Source organism: Pongo pygmaeus, chromosome 13 (genome assembly GCF_028885625.2).
Source record: "Pongo pygmaeus isolate AG05252 chromosome 13, NHGRI_mPonPyg2-v2.0_pri, whole genome shotgun sequence".
NCBI lineage: Eukaryota > Metazoa > Chordata > Mammalia > Primates > Hominidae > Pongo > Pongo pygmaeus.
The window spans coordinates 111,543,174-111,567,599 of record NC_072386.2 but is presented as its reverse complement, the minus strand read 5'-3'; the positions used below and the strand labels follow the sequence as shown (position 1 = coordinate 111,567,599).

Sequence of the window (24,426 nt, the reverse complement as noted above, 5' to 3'; positions counted from 1 at the left end):
TCCAGGTGCTTCTCAATGATGACCTCATTGTCAGTACAGGATTTGGCAGTGGCTTGGCTACAGTACATGTAAGTATTTAATTGATATCCAATAACGAGTTATGTGTCCATTTGTACTAGGTAACATAAAAGTTAGGAGCTTTGCCACAAAGTCACAGAAATCTGGGCTTGGGTAACCATGACTAAAGTGGGACTCACTTATGTAAATCTTTCTAGCAATCTTTGTAACTATCCTCACAATTTTTTTGAAAATAACAATGTTGGCCAGGCGCAGTGGCTCACGCCTGTAGTCCAGCACTTTGGAAGGCCTAGGTGGGCGGACCACGAGGTCAGGAGATCAAGACCATCCTGGCTAACACGGTGAAACCCCATCTCTACTAAAAATACAAAAAAATTGGCCAGGCATGGTGGTGAGCGCCGGTAGTCCCAGCTACTCAGAGGCTGAGGCAGGAGAATCGCTTGAACCCGGGAGGCAGAGGTTGCAGTGAGCCGAGATGGCACAACTGCACTTCAGCCTGGCGACAGAGCAAAACTCCATCTCACACACACACACAAAAATTTAATCCTTATATGTATACATTCTGTATACTTATAGAAATTATATATATTTATAGAGATATATAATTTTATGATTATATATGTGTATACGCATATGGCATATGGCATATGCGTATATACATATATATGTGTACATATGTGCATTGTATATATATGTTTTCTATCCCATCTCATTTATCCAGCATTTTGGGGGATTTATGTGTTATTCATAAAGACTTATTTCTTCATTTTAGCCACTTGGCAGTTGCAATTTTTTTTTCTTTTTTGTTTTTTGAGATGGAGTCTTGCTCTGTCGCTCAGGCTAGAGTGCAGTGGTGCGATCTTGGCTCACTGCAACCTCCGCCTCCCAGGTTCAAGCAATTCTCCTGCGTCAGCCTCCCAAGTAGGTGGGATTACAGGCACATGCCACTACGCCCGGCTAATTTTTGTATTTTTAGTAGAGACGGAGCTTCACCATGTTGACCAGGCTGGTCTCAAACTCCTGACCTCAAGTGATCCGTCCACCTTGAACTCCCAATGTGCTGGGATTATGGGCGTGAGCCACCATGCCCGGCTGGCAGGTGCAAATTTTTCTAGGCTGTTTAAGTATGTTCATGCATTCTTAAATTGCATGTTCTGAGCATAAATTAACATCCTATTAATAATTTTAATCATGCTCTTATCTTTAGTACATTAATTCCTTCAAGGACTGTTGTAAATTTATTTGGGGGAGCAGAGATTGTCCACTTTTCTTCCACTTCTGGTTGATGTCAATATATCTACTTCTGGCAGCACCTCTGCCCATTCATACACAGCTATAATTTGTTGTTTGCCATGATGGTGTGTGGCTGGAAGAAACCCACACTTCTTAGCCTTGTGGTGTTGTGTGTAAAATTAAAGTGGAAAGGTTCAAAACAAGAACCTTGGGAACTCTCCTGTAGAGTAAGGTGCCCAGGTTTGACTGCATGGAATTTAGACCAAGATTCTGACTGGCCAGAAGTCATTTTTTGCTTACTTTGGGCCTCTCAGGTTTAGATCATGGAGTTTGCTTAAAGTCCAGCTGCTGGAAAAATGAGTCACTAATGTACACCATTTGTGCTAGATTATGAAAATGATCCTTCAAGTATCCCATCTGCAGCAGCAGTGTTGCCATAATACCTTTTTCACTTTCCCACTTTAAATAGAATCTTCTTGCTTACTTGTCCCCAATGTAGGTAACAACTGTAGTTCACAAAACCAGTACCTCTGAGGAAGTTTGCAGCTTTTATTTGAAAATTGATCCTCAGGATATTGAAGGTAAAAACAGCAGGATTTACGCTGTAATTTTGGCTAAACATAAATCATGTTTATAAATAGAGAGCTTCTCTGATTAGGAAAAATGTGCTTACTCAAAAAGCAAAATTTCTTAATCAAATACTTTAGCAGGTTGACATCCAAGTAAATATTACTTCCATTTTTTACAATAGATAAATCTTTTAATATAGTCGGAAGCTAATATTAAATAACAATAACTAAGCTAAATGTATTTGGTATCGATCAATAAATTGTTTTGACTGACTGTGTTACTTTTAAAGAGTGTAACTAGTTGTAAAGCCACATTAAGGTCTAATTCCAGAACCAGGAATTTCTGTTACTTTTGTGTTACCCTTCCAATCTGGGACCTTGAATTCTCTTATCACCCTGTTAGTTTTCCATCCCTTAGCCTTTCTGTATTCCAAGGGGTCCAGAAAATGAACATTTCTCTGCCTCCATCTTTAACTTAGTCTCTCCTGTACTTACCACCCTTTCTTTAAATGTACCCCCGACCCTTTTATTTAACCCAAGGCCCTCACATGCCTCTGCTGGTTGGTTCTCCCTTCCTGGTCCAAAAGCAAGTCCACTTGCACACTCCAGTCCTCCTCCTCTCCCCATTGCCTCCAGGGTCAGAATGAATGTTGCTGCCTCTGCCCTGATATTTTCCGTCTATTGCTCAGAAGCCTGTTCTACAGGAAACTTCCCAACTACCAGCAAATCAAGGCATCTGTTTTTCCTCCCTCCAACATCCCCCAAACATATTACCAATACATATTTATCTTTAATAATTTCTTCCTTAAATTATAAGTTATTTGAGAGCAATGAACTGTTAATTATTTAAAGACTTTAATTATTTAAATTAATTATTTAAAGACTTCCTGGTATTGTCAATAGCCATGAATTTCCATTAGAACCACTGAAAGTATCTAAACTTCCAAATCACAAATCATTTTTTAAGTGTGTTCAGAGATTTGCTCATTAATGATTCTGTTCTGACAGGTTCCAAAGCAGCTGAAAACAATTTACTCTTATATTTGTCTGTTTGCTTTCTTGTTTTATGTGCCAGCATCCCACTACAGAGGCTACGGAAACTCTGATTACAAACGCATAGTAGCATGTGCCAGGTGAGCCTATTTCCACAAAGGGGAGTATAGACTCCAAGTTCTCATTTTTCTTAACGTATTGTTTCTTTACATATTTTCAAATTTTGGTATGTCCAGAAGATACAAAATTGTTCAATTGTTTAAAAATGCAGAACATATATATTCTTAAATAACTACTTACCATAAAAAACAGCCTTGGTTTTGCTCATAATAGTTTTCTCTCTGTTTTGTCTTCTGATTCAAACAGTGTAATATTAATTTTTTCTGTCTTTCAGAGGGATAGAGATGTGATTTTAAAAAAATTAGGAAAAAAATATAAAAGATTCTCTCAAAAACAGCCCCTACTCTCTTAGAAAAATCACATTTACCTAACAAAATCCATTATCAGCTAGATTCTCAACTCAAGCTGCACATTGAAGTCAGCTGGAGAGCTCTTAGAGCTGTCCAAATGTCCCATGCTCCAGAGGTCATTCTAATGGTAGCCAGGGTTGAGAACCATTGATGTTAAACCCTCTCCCGACTAAATACAGAGGCCTCAATTGGCCACTGTATTAGTTTCCTGTTATTGCTAGGTAACAATTTATTGCAAATGTAATGGTTTAAACCAACACAGTTATACTATCTTGCAATTCTAGAGGTGAGAAGTCCTAAAATCAAGGAGTTGGGTAGGGCTGTATTCCTTCTGGAAGCTCTAGAATTTCTTTGCCTATTCCAGATTCTAGAGGCTACCTTTGTTCTTTGGCTTGTGGCCCCTCTCTGTCTTCAATACCAGTGTCACAGCATCTTCCAATCTCTCTCTGACTGTGACCCGTGCTTCCATCATCACACCTCCTTCTCTGACTCTCCTGCTTCCTTTCCTCATAAAGATTCTTGTCTTTACATTAGGCCTACACAAATAACCCCCTATCTCAAATCCTTAATTTAATCACATCTGTAAAGTTCTCTTTGCCACATAAGGTAACATATTCACAGGTTCACGAGATTAGGACATGGACACCCTTGGGGGCCATTATTCTGCTTATCACAGCCACCATCCTAAAACGTTTATGAAAGTGTAGGTTTTTCGCCCGGTACAGTGGCTCATACTGTAATCCCAGCACTTTGGGAGGCCAAGGAGAAGGATTGCTTGAGCCCAGGAGTTCAAGAACAGCCTGGGCACCATAGCCAGACCCCATCTCTACAGCAAATTTTAAAAATTAGTCAGACATGGTGGCCCGCATCTGTAGTCCCAGCTACTCGGGAGGCTGAGACAGGAGGATTGCTTGAGCCCAGGAGGTTGAGGCTGCAGTGAGCTGTGACCATGCCACTGCACTCCAACCTGGACAAAAAATTGAGACCTTGTCTCCAAATAAAAAGAAGAAAAAGAAAAGAATATGTAGGTATTTGAAAATATGTATATACTTTTGGCTTTGGTGATCACACAGTGTGATCAGAGAGTGGTAGAGCCAGGACTGAAACACAGACTTCTTCCCTGTTCTTTCCATCACCCCTCAGTCCTTTCTATTGTGTTCTATTTTCTTAACTCTTGTATTGTCAATAACAGTGATATCTATGGATGGCATTTTGCTGATTTTACTTATAATCATGCACCCAGTGTGGATAACTTGGAAATTCAATAGTGTTGTGCAAAAGATGAGAGCTGAGAAGGACCTTAGGGATGATATCATAATCCTCTTGTTTTGGAAATGAAGAAACTAAGACCCAAAGAGATATAAAGTCACCTGCCAAATGCTCACAGAGTTAGAGGCAGAGCCAGGGGCTCAAATCCCCAACCTCTGATGTTCAATCCAGTATCTAAACCACATCTTTTTTTTTTTTTTGAGATGGAGTTTCACTCTGTCTCCCAGGCTGGAGTGCAGTGGTGTGATCTCAGCTCACTACAACCTCCGCCTCTCAGGTTCAGGAGATTCTCCTTCCTCATCCTCCCGAGTAGCTGGGATTACAGGCACATGCCACCATGCCTGGCTAATTTTGTTACTTTTAGTAGGGATGGCGTTTCAGCATGTTGGCCAGGCTGGTCTTGAACTCCTGACCTCAGGTGATCCGCCCACCTCAGTCTCCCAAAGTGCTGGGATTACAAGCCTGAGCCACCACGCTCAGTCTAAACCACGTCTTTCAATCAGTGTAATCTAAGACCACTAATCCCAAGGAACAGCACATAGTTTCTCCCTGCCTCCCTCCCAGCTGTTTCCCAGTCTTCTGTATGTCCTAAGCCCAATCGCTTCTTAGGATTCCTTCACTATTCAGCCCTATTTCCTTCCTCATCAGCATTTCTTCCTTCCAGCATTTCCTACTTCCTTCTGTGGCCAGTCCCTCCTCTCTGTTCCCGTTCAAACATCTTTCCTCATTCCCTAACGTCTTTCCAGTAAGGTCACCCTTTCCCAGGCAGCTTCTTTCCTCCTAAATGCCATTCCTACCCTTGGGCACCTACCAGCTGGGGAGGAGCATGATCACCATTACCTTTAAATTTGTAACAGTTGTCAAAAGGAAGTGTAAGCAAACTTCTGGGCAGAGCTCAAATCAGTACCTGGGACCCTACAGGGAGGCATCTAGACTTGCTATAAAGAAGAGCTCTCTGATAGGGTGAGACACCTGTGGGATAGCCTCTGCCAGTAAGAACTCCAGGGACCTTCAGGAAATCAGTTTACTTCTCCGATCCTCTTCTATAAAGCAAAGATATTGCACTACCTTATCTCAAGTTTTCTGCCAGTTCTAATTGTCCACAATTCTGCCGTACAGAAAAAGGCTGTTATCAAAAATTCATTCATTTGACTTCATTGTCAGGAGGCCTAATTCCAGATTATCAATATACAAAAGAAAGCAAGGAAAATGCAATCTTGAATAGTCTATCCTTTGGTTTTTACAAATTGGGGACAAAATGTTCCAGAAAGGCGGGTGGAATATGCTTTTGGCTCTGTTGACACTGAAGTTGGGTTGGGTAAATTCCAAAAGGAACTGTGTAGTACTTATTCATGTAAGAACTTCTTTGCCTTCAAATATTCTCTCTCCTGATTAAAAAATGCCAGCATGAAGTTTCTGTGTTCAGAGGGTTTCTTTCGTGTATTTACCTTTTTACAACCTCTCTGTTGTATTCCTAAGAAAAGAAAAAAAGGATTTCATTTCCCTCACAACAAAATGCCTTTGGGGAAGATTGCTGGTTTTGGCAGTAGGCAAAGGGCTTCTTGAAAGGAGGATTTCTGTTCCACCATTGAAACGGTCTCCATGGCAACCAGTCATCAAGGCTCCAGCAACCTTTTCATAGACACTCTCCACTCGGGAGGCCCTTTTCCATCCTGCTGACAAAGTGTTTGCATCTGTGAGCAAGAGTTCTCTGCTTCTACCCATCCAATTAGGGAGATGTTCAGATGTCACATTAGAGTTCCAAGTGTTTTATATTCTGTTCTAAATTGTTAATTTGGTGAAGAATAGGGTTAAATTTTTATGAGTCAGAGATTTTAGAATACTTTTCATTATTGTGGCAAATATTACATCTATAACTTCTAATGGGGACTGCTTTTATTTATTTATTTATTTATTTATTTTTGAGGCAGAGTCTTGCTCTGTTGCCCAGACTAGAGTGCCCAGACTAGTGTGATCTCAGCTCACTGCAACCTCTGCCTCCCAGCCTCAAGCAATTCTTAAGTAGCTGGGATTACAGGTGTGAGCTACCACAGCCAGCTAATTTTTGTATTTTTAGTAGACAAGAGGTTTCACCATGTTGGCCAGGCTGGTCTTGAACTCCTGGCTTCAGCTGATCTGACTCAGCCTCTCAAAGTGCTGGGATGACAGGTGTGAGCCACCGCACCCAGCTGGGACTGTATTATATATGCTCTATGAGGTGTCATTGAGGAAAAGATATGCCCTGACCCCTCACTAACTTGCTTAGTATCTCCTCTTCCATCAACATTCATACCTGTAGGTGAGATCAATTCATTTTCCCCCTTATGAAGCTGTCTTTTAATTTCTTCCTTTAATCCTGACTGCTCTCCCAAGCTTCACTCTCAAACATCCAGCTGCCTTTCAAGCATCTTGAGGTGAGGCTGGAACCTGAAATCAACTTTTACAGAACCACACTCTCTCTGTCCCTGCTCCAGCCTCAGCCCCGCCAGCCTGTCTCTTTTATGTCTTCTAACATTTCTTAATGGTAGCTCTAAGCCTCTGCCACCCAAAACCAAAGCCTGGGAATTATAAAGATAAATTTAAAACACAAGCTTATACTTCTTCACAGTTAATTTTACAAATAAGAAAATGAGCTTAGAAAGGGGAAATGATTTGTGGGAATCTCAGAACTGGAATAAACCCAAGTTTCCTGATTCTCCATTTCAGTATTCTTTTCTCTCTTACAAAACAAAAACAAAAACAAAACCCTCCCATTGTGCCCTTTTTGCATTTCTCCTTAACTTCCTACTAGCAGAATTCCTACTGAAAAGATAGTCCTTGAAACATTTTCTACATAAAGTAGCTATTATGGGAAATTTAGAAAATAGAGAAAAGCATGAAAAAGAAAAGAGATAATTGCTTATAATCTCACCATCCAAAGTAGCTACTAATATTTAGTGGGTTTTTTTTGTTTGTTTGTTTTTAAAGAGGGAGTCTCACTCTGTCTCCCAGGCTGAAGTGCAGTGGTATGATCTCGGCTCACTGCAACCTTCGCCTCCCAGGTTCAAGCAATTCTCCTGTAGCTAGGATTACAGGCGTGTCCCACCACGCCCGGCTAATTTTTTTTTTTTGTATTTTTAGTAAAGACGTAGTTTCACCATGTTAGCCAGGCTGGTCTTGAACTCCTGACCTCAAGTGATCCGCCTGCCTTGGCCTCCCAAAGTGCTGGGATTACAGGCATGAGCCACCGTGCCTGGCCTTAGTGTATTTTCTTCCAGCTTTTCCTGGACATATTCATTGAATCTCTTTTCAACATACAACTGATTTTTTCCTTGGAATATGCTTCATTAGAAAATGAACTAACGTGAGAATCCAAAGACCTGGATTCTTCTGCAGCTCTGCATGAATTAGCTGTGTGACCTTGAACCAGTGCCTTACTCTCATCCTGAGTTTCCCCAGCTAGTTAGCTTGGCGTGGATGACTTCTGTGTTCCAGTAGATTGGTCTATTGAGATTATTGATCAAGTGAGGAAAGAGAATAGATGACTCAAAGATCTCTTGCAACTCTAAAGTCAGAGATTTTAACACATACATTGTAGAAAAGCAAATAAATGGAGACCCAAATTTAAAAATTAAGGTCTACTGAGGAACACTGTCCTTTCTTAAAGAATCTTATTCACTTATTTATTACATTTTCTAACCTTTTTTTTATTTTAGCTACAAGCCCAGCAGGGAAGAATCATCATCTGGATCCTCTCATGCAGTGATGGACATCTCCTTGCCTACTGGAATCGGTGCAAATGAAGAAGACTTAAAAGCTGTATGTGTTTTCTTTTAAATCGTGTTGTGAATGCTTTGTTTTCTTTTCTGAATTATTTTATAGACAATTTTACTTTCTTTCATTTTAATATACCACTTTTATAGAATCACCCAGAATATTCTTTGTTTTTGTTTTTTTTTTTTTGGAGATGGATGGATTTTCACTCTTGTTGCCCAAGCTGGAGTGTGATGCAATCTTGGCTCACTGCAACCCCACCTCCTGGGTTCAAGCGATTCTCCTGCCTCAGCCTCCCGAGTAGCTGGGATTACAGGCATGCACCACCATGCCTGGCTAATTTTTTTGTATTTTTAGTAGAGACGAGGTTTCTCCATGTCAGTCAGGCTGGTCTCGAACTCCTGACGTCAGGGTGATCCACTGGCTTTGGCCTCCCAAACTGCTGGGATTACAGGCGTGAGCTACCAGGCCTGGCCAGAATATTCTTTTCAAAACATAATTAACCTAAGTTTTGATTTATCAAAGTGAAGCAGAAGCATACACTAGCATGCTCTGAAAAATATGAGTTTATATGCTAATGTGTTCAGACTTTTTCAAGAAGAGGAACTGCTCTTCCATTTCTTTGAATTACAGATCACATCCCTGCAATGTGACATCTCATCAACAGGTGAATGCATTTAAACAAAAAGATAATGAAATGAAATTCAAGCTTCTCTCTTTTCCCCCTTAGCTTGTGGAAGGGGTGGATCAACTATTCACTGATTACCAAATCAAAGACGGACATGTTATTCTGCAACTGAATTCGGTAAGCTCCACCTCCAACCATTTTTCCTTTACTATTACTATTCAAAATATACAGGCTAAAAGATTATAAATATCGTCTCTCCATCATTTCTTTAAATTCTTGAATTTGTTAAACAGATTCCCTCCCGTGATTTCCTTTGTGTACGATTCCGGATATTTGAACTCTTTGAAGTTGGGTTTCTTAGTCCTGCCACTTTCACAGTGTATGAATACCACAGACCAGGTAATCAACTCCATGCTAGCATTTCTTCAGAAGAATACTTTGTGTTCTTTCCAGAACATTTAGAAATCCACTAGAGTCCTGTAAATTTTATGTATTGCCTCTCTTAGAGACCACTCTTCATAAAAGTCCCAGTTTGAACTTTCAAACTACTGCATACAAAATATTGTACATAAACTACTTCTTGACATTGAGCAGACCATTTCACCTCAGTCCTCGGTTTCTTCATGTTTAAAATAACTGGATTAAAGTGCCTCCAACTTCAATATTCTTTGCCTCAGTTTTATCTATGGTGTTCACAGATAAATCGTATCTCTCCTTTTGAGAGAAATCAACTCAATCCCCCCAGAACAACTTCTAGCCCATCTATATTCTTGTTACACTTTGCAGATAGCTCTGTTATAGCAGCTGTCACATTGCATTCAATTATTTGTATGTCTTTCTCATCAACCCCAGGGTGTTTTCATTCTTGTGTCCCTAGTATCTAACGCAGCGTCGGGTATAGAATGTGAACTCAATAAATATTTATGAATGGGTGATCCCACATTTGACTATTCAGCCACTTTTGAGAATGTTATGTGGTTGGAGAGTTTATTGGTTCACAAGACAGATGACTCCACCTTGGGCAGTTCTACTTGTTAGAAAATTCTTAAAGTGAACCAAAACTCTGACACCCATTCATTCTAGTTTTATATTCTGAAATCACATAGAACATACATAGTCCCTCTTCCCCTTGAGATAGATATAAAGAGATACATAGATATATGCTTTTCTTCCCTTGTCCACCCTAAACAATTCCAACTCTTTCAAAAGATCCTCATGCAACATAATTTATTTTACTCTTACTTATAGAAGCATCAAATGTTTTATTTCTGAGAAACGAGTATTTCAAGCACAGAACTAAGCGAAAAAGGGGAGATCTTTCTGAGGGTAGCGGAACACTTCCCAGGACAGCCAGTTCATAATTTCATCTCCCTGGGCCTTAGCTATAAAAAGAAGGGTTTAAAATAAGCAATCTCTGAGGCTCCATGTAAGAGACTTGCCAATTAGTAAATGTGTTGTTCTTCAATCAAACCACTTCTCTTAACCACACTTTTGTTGCCACAGATAAACAGTGTACCATGTTTTATAGCACTTCCAATATCAAAATTCAGAAAGTCTGTGAAGGAGCCGTGTGCAAGTGTGTAGAAGGTAAACTTTATTTAGCATATTTAGGCTGCATGCTTATTTAAAGCAGTCATTCATAACCTGAGGTTAATCTGGGGGACACTGTTTGGTAAACTGTTCTTTCTCAGAAGTAGAAATGCTATCTCAGCTAATTGAAAGCTAATGATTCCTTGAGCATTGTAAAACTGCATTTTCACAGTTCCTGAACAACCTGATAGTTCATGCTGTACAGAGGCAAGGAAACACCATCGAGAGGGTTGTTGGATATTAAAGGGGCAACATGATGTGAAATTTTACTTTCACCTAGTCTTTTTATCACATAGGACCAGAGGCTCAGCACTGAACCACTAGCTTCTGTTTCTTTTCTCTTATACTTCCCAGTTAATGAATTCTGTTTATTGTCCAGTTCCATTTAGTCTTTCCTAAATTGAAGAAAGCTTTCTTGGCCAAGGAAAAGATCCAGAACTCACCAGTAATCAACAGCTGGCTCCATGAGGGTCTCAGTTAGTTTTGGTTTTTTCAAAATCCTCAATATCTACACATTTTCTGGGTACTTATTGTGCCATTTTATAGCTATAAATCAGTCACATATCGTTTTGGGTCCTTCAAAGGACTTCTGATTATACTGAAAATGGAAAAATTTCCCCCTTTCATCAAGGGAACCACATACATTTCTAACGACCTGAATGTGGAGTAGCCACCCAGTCTAACAATAAGTCTTATGCCAGGGGTGTCCAATCTTTTGGCTTCAGTGGGCCACATTGGAAGAATTGTCTTGGGCCAGACATAAAATACACTAACACTAACAATAGCTAATGAGCTAAAACAAAAATCACAAGAAAAATCTCATAATATTTTAAGAAACTTTACGAATTTGTGTTGTGCTGCATTCAAAGCTGTCCTGGGCTATGTGCAGCCCACGGGCCGTGGGTTAGACAAGCTTGTGACATGCTCAAGATTTTTTTTGTTTTTGTTTGTTTTGTTTTTGCTTTATGTAATGTTTCACTTTATGAAAGAAAAGAAAATGGGCAGGTCTTAGAAGTCTGACATTTGTAAGGTTATATTGGGTTGTCTCTGGGCTCATGAGAAACCGTGTTTACTCCTAGAAAGAGTGTCTGCTTCTTTCCGTTAACCTTATTTTTACCAATTTTCACAAAATCCAGCTGATTGTGGGCAAATGCAGAAAGAATTGGATCTGACAATCTCTGCAGAGACAAGAAAACAAACAGCATGTAAACCAGAGATTGCATATGGTGAGTTCAAAAGTTCAATATAGCTCCTTTAAACACGAAATTTTATGAATACGTGTTCAGTTAGAAAGATCAAAAACTTTATATAGTGATTATATGGATACAACATTCCATGTGATCCCCTGAAGGAAAATGCCATCGATTTTTAGCACTAACATGCAAAATTTTTATTCCTCAGCAAAGAAATGTGATTTTCATTATAAATAATAGAAGTGACATGTATACCCAGCCAGGATACTTTCCCGCAATAGAGCTTTTTCAATTACAGGCACTAAAACATAGTCAAAGGGAACTTTTGAGAAGCCACAGAGGTATAAGATTTCAATTCTGTACTCTTCCAATTGATAGACCAGAGGCAGAGGCAAAGGTGGTTTAGGGGGTTTGGTTTTTAAAAAATCTCTTCAGGGTAAATATATAAATACCAAATAATTTTTAATATATTCAAGATTGCAATCCATGTTTGAGACGCTCTCCATTTGAAAAAGCAAATCTCAGTCCTTCTAGTTGTCCAGAGCTTAGAGCTAAATTAGTGTTCAAGTACAGTTGTAGCCTTGTCTCAGTTCCTGATAAAATTAGCTCCTTTGTTTTCTATTCAGTTTTTGATGTTTATTGCTGGCATTTTTTGAGAGAGAGAAAGCATATTGTACACTATCTCAAATCATTTTTTTCATTTTGAAATTGGAAGGGTGGAGCTGGGCGCAATGGCTCATGCCTGTAATACCAGCACTTTGGGAGGCCGAGGTGGGTGGATCACCTGAGGTCAGGAGTCCAAGACCAGCCTGGGGTGAACATGGCAAAACCCTGTCTCTACTAAAAATACAAAAATTAGCCAAGCATAGTGGTGCATGCCTGTAATTCCAGCTACTCAGGAGGGTGAGACAGGAGAATCACTTGAACCCAGGAGGAGGAGCTTGCAGTGAGCCAAGATCATACAACTGCGCTCCAGCCTGGGCAACACAGCAAGACTTTGTCCCCCCCCACCAAAAAAAAAAGAAAGAAAGAAATTTGAAGGGTGTTATTTATAGATTAAAAAAATAAGTACAGCCAATTTGGCACTTTGTGTTTAGCAACAGCTTCCATAGACAGTTTCTCATTGCAATGGAAAGGGTTCTTGTTCTTACGGAAACGGTCTCCTAAGAACTTCATGAGGGCTGGGTGCGGTGGCTCATGCCTGTAGTCCCAGCGCTTTGGGAGGCTGAGGCAGGTGGATCACTTTGAGCTCAGGGGTTCTAGACCAGCCTGGGCAACATGGCAAAACCCTGTCTCTACAAAAAATATAAAAATTAGCTGTGCATTGATGGCTCATGTCTGTAGCCCTAGCTACTTCGGAGGCTGAGGCAGGACGATCGCTTGAGCCTGGGAGGTGGAGATTGCAGTAAGCCATTGCACTCCAGCTTGAGTGACAGAGTGAGACCCTGTCAAAAAAAGTAACAGAGGATTATCACTATTTACCAGTGAAGAAACTGAGGCTCAGGGAGATTAAATAATTTGCTCAAGGTCATGCAGAAAGCAAGTAATAGAATTAAGATGCATCCTGATCTCCAGTATTTTTTCCATCGAAGTCTACTGAATTCTCTTAATAGTAATTCAGGCAACAGAATAAGTTTTGTATTATTAATAACATTTTTTTCCTTTGAATTTATCTTGATTTTGGAAAAAAAAAAAAAGCTAAAAAGCTGCCTGATTCAGCCTAGGCCCACTGCAGTTTGTTAAATACATGAAGACTTGAGAATACTATATTGTTTTAACAAACAAAAATTCCACTAAATTATTTCTTCCCTCCATTTTAGAACTATTTTAAATCTAAAATATCAGAAATCTATTTTAACACAGAGAATAAATGCAATTTGGGTTTATTGTGTTGTTTCAAGAAAAGACTTAGCTGGCTTTTTCTGGACCACAAGCTATAACTGGAATAACAGAATAGAAACAAAATTAAGTAGTTCTATCTCTCTACCCAGGCCCACATAGTAAGTACATTGCCCATGTCCGTTATAAAGACTTATGAATCTGAAAGAACACTTTTCATGCATTTTAAGCCACTAATTTACATAGCCCCTGGTTCTGCCATGATGAGTTCACCTATCTATCTCTCAATCTGTCGATCTATATCTGGGATAGACTTAAAGACTTGAGGGATATCTAGAATGAACAAATCTTTTAGGTCACTAATTTCAAAACAAAAAATAGAAAGATCAAAAGCAAAAATAAAATAAATCTCTTCTGAGGCCACATAGAAAGAATGGGTCCCTTCAAGCTGGTCTTTCCAGACCTGAGGTCAAGCACATTATGCATCAAACATTGATGTCTGAATGAAGAGAAAACAGGATTGTGGGCAGCTCATGTTAGGTAGTTGCCAAGCAAGGGTGAGTGAGAAAACAGAATCATCCTAAAAACCAAAGATTAAAGCCAGTGAAACTATGAGGAAGCAAAGCAAGGAACCAAGAAAGCTCACATGGTAGACCTGAATGAGAGATAAGCCCTCCTCTGTGGCCATGGAAAAGAGAATGAAGGGGTTCTTCAAAAGATGCCCATGGGCATGATTCCACTCATCTTAAAGGATCAGCCTCTGAACTTAACATCTAACAAAGGTTTATCTTGTTTGTTTGTTTTATGTGCTTCTGCTATTTTATTAAATATGTCTCTTATTCTAATCAGCCTCTTCTATAACATTGGCCAGGGCTAATGATTCTAATAGATTGAGAGATTGAATCAGACTGAGGGGATTGGGGAAGGCTTCTTGGAGGAAATAAGAACTATAATAGTTTGCCATGCTTCATTTCTCATGTTTGACAAATTCTGGCTTCTACTGGACATAGCATTAATAGTATTAAGACTGAATTGTTTCATTTTTGTTTGTCTTTTACCAGCTTATAAAGTTAGCATCACATCCATCACCGTAGAAAATGTTTTTGTCAAGTACAAGGCAACCCTTCTGGATATCTACAAAACTGGTGAGAATTCATTCATTCATTCGTTCTTTCATTCAACAACTATTTAGTACTGACTATGTGCCGCCAGGTATTATATTAGACACAGAAGATACAACTCAAATAAGACAGAGCTCCTGCCTTTTTAAAGCTTATATTCTACTTGGGGAGAAACATTTTTTAAAGATGTTCATATAAATATTTCTCATTGAATTCATTTTTCTCAAACTTCAGCAAAATTTTTTTTTAATTGTGTAATTGTCCAATTTCTTTTTCTTTCCAACTTTTATTTTAGGTTCAGGGGATACCTGTGCAAGTTTGTTACATGGGTAAATTGCATGTTGTGGGGGTTTGGTATATAGATCATTTTGTCACCCAGGTAATAAGCATAGTACCCAATAGGTAATTTTTCAATCCTCACCCTCTTCCCACCCTCTACCCTCAAGTAGGCTCTGCTGTCTAGTGTTCCCTTCTTTGTGTCCATGTGTACTCAGTGTTTAGTTCCCACTTATAAGTGAAAATATGTGATATTTGGTTTTCTGTTACTGTGTTAATTCACTTAGGATAGTGGCTTTATTTCTGGGTTCTGTAACCTGTTCCATTGGTCTACATGTCTTTTTTTGTATCAGTAACATGCTGCTTTGGTTACTGTGGCCTTGTAATATAGTTTGAAGTCAGGTAGTAGGAGGCCTCCAGCTTTGTACTTTTTGCTTAGAATTCCTTTGGCTATTCAAGTTGTTTGTTCCATATGAATATTAAAATGTTTTTTTCTAACTTTATGAAAAATGACATTGGTATTTTGATAGGAATAGCATTAAATCTGTAAATTGCTTTGGGCAGTATGGCCATTTTAACAATATTGATTCTTCCTATCCATGAGCGTGGAATGTTTTTCCATTTGTTTGTGTCATCTCTGATTTCTTTGAGCAGTGTTTTGTAATTCTTATTGTAGAGATCATCCACCTCCTTAGTTAGCTGTATTCCTAGGATTTTTGTGTGTGTGTGGCTATTGTGAATGGGATTACATTTTTTTTTTTTTTTAGATGAAGTTTCACTCTGTCACCCAGGCTGGAGTGCAGTGGCATGATCTTGGCTCACTGCAAACTCTGCTTCCCAGGTTCAAGTGATTCTCCTGCCTCAGCCTCCTGAGTAGCTGGGATTACAGACATGCACCACCACGCCTGACTTATTTTTGTATTTTAGTGGAGATGGGGTCTTACATGTTGGCCAGGCTGGTCTTGAACTCCTGGGCCCAAGTGATCCACTCGCCTCAGCCTCCTGAAATGCTGGGATTACATGTGCAAGCCATCGCGCCTGGCCTCATTTCGACTGATATAAATTTTGCAATAAGTAGGACCATAAAGCTAAATTGCAATAGTATGTTTATACAAAATTTTTTTCTCTTTTGAAATTCTATCAAATATTTCGAGTCCGAAAATGCTTGATTTTTTTTCTTTTGAGACGGGGTCTCGCTATGTTGTTCAGGCTGGTCTCAAACTTCTAGGCTCAAGGGATCCTCTCTCCTTAGCCTCCCAGCTTGATTATTACTAACCATACCCTAGAGTTTAAAATCCTAGTAATGTTTTTCAATTTTGTATTTGCTTTATTAACACTTCGATAAGTTTTTTTTTTAATTTTTGTTATTTTGAAAGTTTCATTGTATGAAATTTATTTGTGATGTTATTTTGTTTTTTTCTTCATTGATGGTCACAATTTTTTAATTTGCAGGCTAGTTGCCATTCTAATGAAATAAGTGTTTAGAACTTTGATCTTTCTACAGTCCAACGTTTGAGCACCATTTTCATCCAATATTCATATTACAAGCAGTAATAAGCCATTCTCTTTTTACTGAAATAACAAAGTGCTTTTCATTCCAGAAATACAAATTATTTGTTTTATTTGATACTGATTCTTGCATAGTATCAAGACATTTTAGACTGTTCTAAATTTTTCATAGCATCGGATGATTCCCAAGCTACAATTTTTTTATTAGTATCATTTCTTCTTTGTTCTCCTGTAGATCCAAAGATGCATTTTATGATATTTAAAAGGAAATCTTAAGAAACATTGGCATACTTCATCTCCTTATTCTGGGCTCATTTTTAACACATAAATTTTGAATTTTTATACATATAAAAATACCACACACTACTTACAGAAGAATTGTGGCACAGTGACCATAAACCATTTAGAATCAAGGGCAAACTGTAGTTTGAGGATAATGATAAATTGGTATTTCTCCAAAGCACAGAGTGCTTAGAATAGGTGAGGATACAGAAGAATAAAAGTTTAGTTATTATTGAAGCCCAGGGTAGTTGCCTGTTCTCTCTTCTGAATATACTTTAAATTTTCCATGATGAGAAGTTTAAAAAATAGTAAGGCCCCACACAGCCACACTGCTTACTACGACAGAGGCTGAAATGGCAGATAGTACTGGTAATGTTGCTCAGATATTGACGTAATAGGAATCTACACCATCAGGGCAGCCTAAGAAATCAGCTTGAACTAATGAGTATACACTGAAATTTATATTACTAATGAAAGTTTACCATTTACACAATTTCTATTATACACTATTTGCCAATTGGTTCAGAAGTTTTTCAGGACTTAACAATTAAGATGACTCTGCCAAAGCTTAATAGTTAAATATCAGTCCTAGCAATAAATCAGACACAGTCCATGCCTTAAGAAGTTTCTAGTCTAGCTAGAAGGACAGATGTGGGACAAAACATTGTGATAGAAATTCAAGTGTAAAAGAGGTAAGGAGGAGACCAAAAGATATTTAAAACAAAGAGCATCCAGGAATATTTTACTGGATATTGTGAGAATTGAAGGAGACTTTTAAGATAAATGAAATTCAAGAGGCCAACATGGGGAGGAATGCATTCCAGGTAGGGGAACTGGCTACTTGTGAGTTCTTTGGGAATCCCAAAATTATTATCTTTGAAATTTTCCAAGTCTTTCACATCTTATACTTTTCTACAAAGTTGACAGTTGCCAACTACCAAATAATTTTATATTTTACTATGTAATGTGGAGATGAATATTGTTCAACTATAGAGAGGTTCTTTTAATTCTGGTTCTATAAGAGTAATAATAAGTACTTACATAGTTCCTACTATGTTCCAGGCACTTTTTATATATTAACCCATTTAATCTCACGATGGTTCTACAAGATAGGTTTTATTATCATGTCCAGTCTTAAGATGAGGGTCTAAGGCCTTATACAGATAACATAAATCATTTTCCCAGTCACATAGCCAGGAAGCGGCATGCTTAGAGTTCAACCCAGACAGTCTGGCTCCAGAGACTGAAGCCTTAACCACATGGATATCACTGCTGTCCACTAGCCATGAACTTCTCGATAGCCATGAGGAAACAGAAAACTTGAGAATTTATCATTGTGACATTAAAACATGAATGTTATAACCTTACTTGACTTGCGTGTCTCTCAGGGGAAGCTGTTGCTGAGAAAGACTCTGAGATTACCTTCATTAAGAAGGTAACCTGTACTAACGCTGAGCTGGTAAAAGGAAGACAGTACTTAATTATGGGTAAAGAAGCCCTCCAGATAAAATACAATTTCAGTTTCAGGTAAGTCACCAATGTTTCTCAGTCGCTGATCTTCCCTCCAAAAGTGTGTATAATTTATTATTAAATACACTACGTGTTTCTTATGGCCCTGCTCTTAACCAACAAGCCATTTTGAACATAAATGAAATAATATGAGTGTCAAACAAAGAATGATTTAAAACCATCGTGGCAGCTGAGGACTTAGCTGCCTGATTAACCATCTGAGTGTCTGGACCTGATGATGAATCTGAAAGTACTCACCGGACCTCCCCTAACCACCACACCAGCTCCCTTGATAGTTCTCAGACTGTTGTTTGTAAAGAGGAAAATGTATAAATATGCATTGTCTTATCTGCTTTTAGAAACTAGTCATTGAAATAGATGTCATTTCTGCCTTTAATATGGGAGCCCCAGGCAGCTTCACAATTCCTTAAGGGTTTGTGAACCCTCCCCAGGAGAGGCCGGTACAGAAGAATTTGGCAGACAGCCTGACCCCTGGGGACCTGACCACAGCTGGGCTCTTATAAAATAAATCAGGCTGGGCGCGGTGGCTCACACCTGTAATCCCAGCACTATGGGAGGCCAGGACGGGCGGATCACAAGGTCAGGAGATCGAGACCATCCTGGCTAACACAGTGAAACCCCGTCTCTACTAAAAATACAAAAAAAAAATAGCCGGGCATGGTGGTGGGCGCCTGTAGTCCCAGCTACTCCGGAGGCTGAGGCAGGAGAATGGCGTGAACCCAAGAGGCGGAGCTTGCAGTGAGCCGAGATCATGCCACTGCACTCCAGCATGGGCGACTGAGCGAGACTCCGTCTCAAAAAAAAAAAAAAGAAATCAAATTCAGCTTTTCTGTATTGTGGCCACCTCACAAACACTTTGTTTCTTGGTAGGTACATCTACCCTTTAGATTCCTTGACCTGGATTGAATACTGGCCTAGAGACACAACATGTTCATCGTGTCAAGCATTTTTAGCTAATTTAGATGAATTTGCCGAAGATATCTTTTTAAATGGATGCTAAAATTCCTGAAGTTCGACTGCATACAGTTTGCACTTATGGACTCCTGTTGTTGAAGTTCGTTTTTTTTTTCTTCTTCTTCTTCTTTTTTTAAACATTCACAGCTGGTCTCATTTGTAAAGCTCACTTTACTTAGAATTAGTGGCACTCGCTTTTATTAGAGAATGATTTTAAACAGTGTAACTTTCTGAAATAACATGGCCTTGGAGGGCATGAAGACAGATACTCCTCCAAGGCTATTGGACACCGGAAACAATAAATTGGAACACCTCCTCAAACCTACCACTCAGGAATGTTTGCTGGGGCCGAAAGAACTGTCCATTGAAAGGGAGTATTACAAAAACATGGCCTTTGCTTGAAAGAAAATACCAAGGAACAGGAAACTGATCATTAAAGGCTGAGTTTGCTTTCAAACTGTGCTAAAAAGCCTGTTATTTTATGCTAGATCAGCTTCAACCACACAAAGACAGGCAAATTGAGAGAGATGGAGAAAGTCAGCAGTAGAGAACCTTAACCTTGAGCAGGCTTAGCCTCAGAGCCCTCAGCACACTGAGAAGGTAGGTGGGTTTGTCTCTGCCCTCTCCCCGTCCATTGCCCTCTCCATACCCCTGAAGGGAGACCCTCTACTCTCTTTCCCTCCCTCCCGGCACATATTCATTTCCCCCAGGAACTTGCTCTCACCAACAATTGCTTTACTAAAAGACAGGCCCCAGTGCAGCAACCTGGTGAAAAGAAACTGAGTGGTGGATCAGGAGACCTTTCTCCAGCCCTAACCAGGTCTCTCTCTGAGCCTCAGTTTGAGCTTTATAAAAGAGGATTCATAACAGAAGTTAATTTTTAAGTGACATTTTGCAGCACTTCAGATCATATTAAAAAGCTCTCGCATATATTCTCATTTAATGTCTCAAGACTCTCACAAGATTCAGAAATTATTATCATTATCATCCCCATCTTACAGATAAGAAAATTGAGATTTAGGCCTGGCGTGGTGGCTCAAGCCTGTAATCCCAGCACTTTGGGAGGCCAAGACAGGCAGATCACTTGAGGTCAGGAGTTCGAGACCAGCCTGGCCAACATAGTGAAACCCCATCTCTACTAAAAATATAAAAATTAGCCAGGCTAATTTAGCAAGCCTGTAATCCCAGGTACTCAGTAGGCTGAGACAGGAGGATCACTTGAACCCAGGAGGTGGACGTTGCAGTGAGCCGAGATCATGCCACTGCATTCCAGCCTGGGTGACAGAGTGAGACTCCATCTCAAAAAAGAAAAAAATAAAAGAAAATTGAGGTTCAGAAAAGTAAAGCAGTTTTCCCATCCTAGTAAGGAAAAGAATTGGAAATCAAACCCAAGACTCTATCTCAGTCTAAATACATCTCTGTTCCACATCACTACATATTGCTTGTTGGGTTGAATTTTCTAACAGTAAGGCAGGATATAGTAGAAGTTTCTTAGACACAGGTTAACCAGCCCCACTGAACTATCACAGGAAACATGAAGATGACCTCCGGATATAACGGTAATTAACAGAGAATGGAATGCATCTCCTTTTGAAGAGTCTGCTTTTTACTAGTTAAGTGAAGCTACACAAGGCCTTTTAGTGTGCCTTTGTAAATAACACTAAGATTTTCCACTTCCAGGGACTAAGGACTTATTTTTCTCTAATGTCAAAGCTCACATTGTAGGCACTCCCTTGGCAAAAACAACCAATGTGTCATGTTCAAGATGCCCACACTCCCTGTCAGCGAGGGGTGAGGAAACCTCCTCCAGAGCAGGCCTCTCGGTGTCTCCTGTCACTTCCCTTGCTGGGAGGAGGGAACCACTGGTGCTGCTTCGAAGGCACAGGAGTCTGACTGCCTTTTCCCTGAGCACTTTGGCAAATAGGGCAGGCCACAGTGGCCTAATTAACCCACAATGCAGCTGTCAAATATCAAAGAAGCTTTTGTGAATTAGCCTGGCACCATTTAAAATATCTGCCAGCTCCTCTTCAGCTAACTCCTATGCATTTGAACATACTTTCTCAGTGAGGCTTTTGTGACCCTCCAAACCAGGCTGGGCCCATTACCCAACCCTGCACTTCTCCTCCAAGGCACTTGTGCTCTTGCAATGATTTACTTAATCAGATTGAATTATTAGTTTAGCATGACCACACTGAAAGCTCCACATAGGTAAGGTCTGAGTCTGTTCTATTCACCAGTATCTCCTGTAGTTGGCATAATGTTGGGCACATCATAGGGACTCAATAAGTGTTTGTGGATTCCCCTACAGTATAGAGAATCAGAAGACCCAAGTTCTAGTCTTGGCTTTGGCCCTAATTGGCAGTGATTTGGGACAAGCCTCTTAATCTCTTTGATAGCCTATAAAATAAGGGAATTGGACACTTTAATGTCTCTTTTATCTGTAGCTAAGAAGATGTTCTATAATCTTATGATGTGAAACAGAAAAAGCCAAATGGCATATAAGCATCCAAATATTGGGCTTATATATTTCATTCTTTCTTTCTCTCTTTTTTTTTTTTTTTTGAGAGTGAGTTTTGCTCTTGTTGCCCAGGCCGGAGTGCAATGGCGCAATCTCAGCTCACTGCAACCTCCGCCTCCCAGGTTCAAGCAATTCTCCTGCCTCAGCCTTCCAAGTAGCTGGGATTACAGACATGTGCCACCGAACCCAGCTAATTTTTTGTATTTAGTACAGATGGGTTTTCGCCATGTTGGTCAGGCTGGTCTCAAACGCCTGACCTCAGGTGATCTACCTCCCTTGGCCTCCCAAAGTGCTGGGATTACAGGCGTGAGCCACTATGCCCGGCCTGGGCTTACATATTTTGTCTGTAAGTATGGAGAGAGCACAGAGAAGTAAGCTGGAAGAGCTGCCAAGGCTTCCTGGAGAAGGACAGTGGGATTTGGGTAGGTGGGAGGTGCAGGAGGACCTTTCTGGTTAAGGGGGAATGCTTAAGGCAGGTTTCCCCAGGGGTAAGCAAGATGTTCTTAGGTGATATGATGCACATTGTTCACTTTAGTGGCCATATGTTTATTTTAACGTGTATTTTTAAAAAGTAGCACATCAAAGCCATGATATAACATTTTCTTCCAAAATAAATTTATTTCCCAAGAAGTAAGTCTATTTAAGAAAAAGTATTGAGTAAATAAAAGTAAGATTATTCTTAGGGCAAAAATCATGCAGTTGGCATGCAAGTGATTGACGTTTAAGATACTCTGTCTTAAGAAAATATGTGGAGGTCTGTGAGCCAAGGTTGAGGCAAGCAGCCTCGCTCCGTATTTCTCAGTGAGAAATTCTGGACCAAAGTCGTATTCAGTCTTTCTTTCCAGACCCTATGATGCTAATGTATTCAGCAACATCCAACAAACATGTATTGATTGGTAACTGTAGGCTAGGCCCAATTCTAGGTGCTTGGTACCAAGATCCCTGCTGTTATGGAACATAGATTCCAACTGGGAGACATATGTAATAAAAAATAAAGAGAATAATTAAGCAATTAGTCTTGGATCTCAGAAAGTGGTAAGAGCAATGGGAAAAAGAAAAAGCAGCCTAAAGGAGACTGGTAATGGTCGGGGGAGGGGTTGCAGTTCTAAATAGGGTGGCCAGGTCAGGGTGGGCTTCAATGAGAAGGTGAAATTTGAGCAAAGACTTGAAGGATGTGAAAGATTGAGCCACATAGCTAGCCAAGGGGAGAGTGTTCCTGGCACTCTTGGTACATGGTGTCCGGCCTAAGGCAGGAGCATGCTGGTGTGTCACAGGAAAAGCAAGGAAGCAGGGGTGGCAGGTGCAGATTATGAAGCCAATGGAAGAGGCTTTGGCTTTACTTGGAAGGAAAAAGGAGCCATTGCAAGGCTTTGAAAAGAAGAGTGACATGGTCTGTCTTGCCTTTTTAAAGGACTACTGTAACTGCTGTGTTGAAAATAAGGCAAGGGTAAAGAGAACGGCTAGGAGGCTACTGTAATAAACTAGGTGAGGGATGACGGTGCCTCACACCAGAGTGGTAGTAGTGGAGGTATTGAAAAGTGGTTGAATTCTGGATATACTTTAAAAGTAAATGATACAGTTTGGATATTTGTCCCCCGAAATCTCTTGTTGAAATGTGATCCCCAGTGTTGGAAGTGAGGCTGGGTGGAAGATGTTTGGGCCATGGGAGTGGATCCCTCGTGAATGCCTTGGTGCCCTCCCCATGGTAATGAGAGTTCTTACTCTGTTAGTTACCATGAGATCTGATTGTTATAAAGAGCCTGGCACCTCCTTCTAGCTGGTTGCTTCCTCTCTCACCATGTGCCACTTAGGCTCTTTTTTCCCTTCCACCATGATTGTAAGCTTCCTGAGGCCTCACCATAAGCAGATGCTGGCACCATGCTTCTCGTACAGCCTGCAGAACCGTGCGCCAAATAAATCTCTTTTCTTTATAAATTTTGCAGCCTCAGGTATTCCTTTATAGCAATACAAAAGGGACTAATACAGTAGGCTTAATTGAAGGGACTCATATTGTAGGTTTAACTGAATTCCCTGATAGAGTAGAAATAAGTGTGAGAGAAAGAGAGGAGTCAAGGATGATGCCAAGATTTTTGGCCTGAACAACTGGAAATATGGAGTTGCCTAAGATTAAGAAGGCTGCAGATGGAGCAGGTTGTGGGGAGTTAGGAATCTGTTCAGTTTGGGATGTGTTGAGTTTTAGAAGAAATCTTAAACATCCAAGTAAAGGAGTCTGGAAGGCAATTGGTCATATAGTTCTGGAGTTCAGGAGAGAGCTCTGGGCTGAAAAATATAAATCTGAGAATCATCAGCATACTAAAACCATTAGACTAGTTAAGATCACTAAGGATGTGAATACAGACAGAGGAGGGGAAAAAAAGAAGACCAAGGATAGACATTTTGAGCATTCCAAGATGAAGTTATTAGAGAAAAGAGATAGTGGATCCATTGAATTAGGAGAAAAAACAAGAGATGAGGTCCCCTCAAGCCAAACAAAAGAAAGAGGTTCTGGGAGGAAGAGTGTTGAACTGTATCAAATGCTTCAGAGAGAAGTAAGATAAAGACTTGGCTATTGGGTTTAGCATTGGTGACTTTGACAGGGCAAATTGGGTGGAGTAGTGGGAAGAATAGCCTGAATAGCGTGAGTTTAAGAGTAGATAGGAGAAGAGGATTTGGAGACAGGG

The 24,426-nt window shown here is 39.9% G+C and overlaps 1 protein-coding gene across 4 annotated transcripts in view; it reads left to right on the top strand.

The window, feature by feature from the left end:
* C5 (complement C5) overlaps nucleotides 1–19,684 on the top strand; it is a 127,398-nt gene extending 107,714 nt beyond the window's left edge. For 3 of the 4 annotated variants that reach the window (XM_054501275.2, XM_054501277.2, XM_054501276.2), the window contains 11 exons: nucleotides 6–68; nucleotides 1,751–1,832; nucleotides 2,896–2,953; nucleotides 8,248–8,350; nucleotides 9,036–9,110; nucleotides 9,227–9,332; nucleotides 10,437–10,520; nucleotides 11,660–11,749; nucleotides 14,617–14,700; nucleotides 18,132–18,270; nucleotides 19,144–19,684. In XM_054501275.2, coding sequence (XP_054357250.1) covers nucleotides 6–68; nucleotides 1,751–1,832; nucleotides 2,896–2,953; nucleotides 8,248–8,350; nucleotides 9,036–9,110; nucleotides 9,227–9,332; nucleotides 10,437–10,520; nucleotides 11,660–11,749; nucleotides 14,617–14,700; nucleotides 18,132–18,270; nucleotides 19,144–19,273 — 1,014 coding nt within the window. In that variant the 3' untranslated portion in view covers nucleotides 19,274–19,684. The remainder of the gene's footprint in view (nucleotides 1–5; nucleotides 69–1,750; nucleotides 1,833–2,895; nucleotides 2,954–8,247; nucleotides 8,351–9,035; nucleotides 9,111–9,226; nucleotides 9,333–10,436; nucleotides 10,521–11,659; nucleotides 11,750–14,616; nucleotides 14,701–18,131; nucleotides 18,271–19,143) is intronic. The other variant, XM_054501278.2, reaches the window with a different exon arrangement.
* The last annotated feature ends 4,742 nt before the right edge of the window (nucleotides 19,685–24,426 follow it).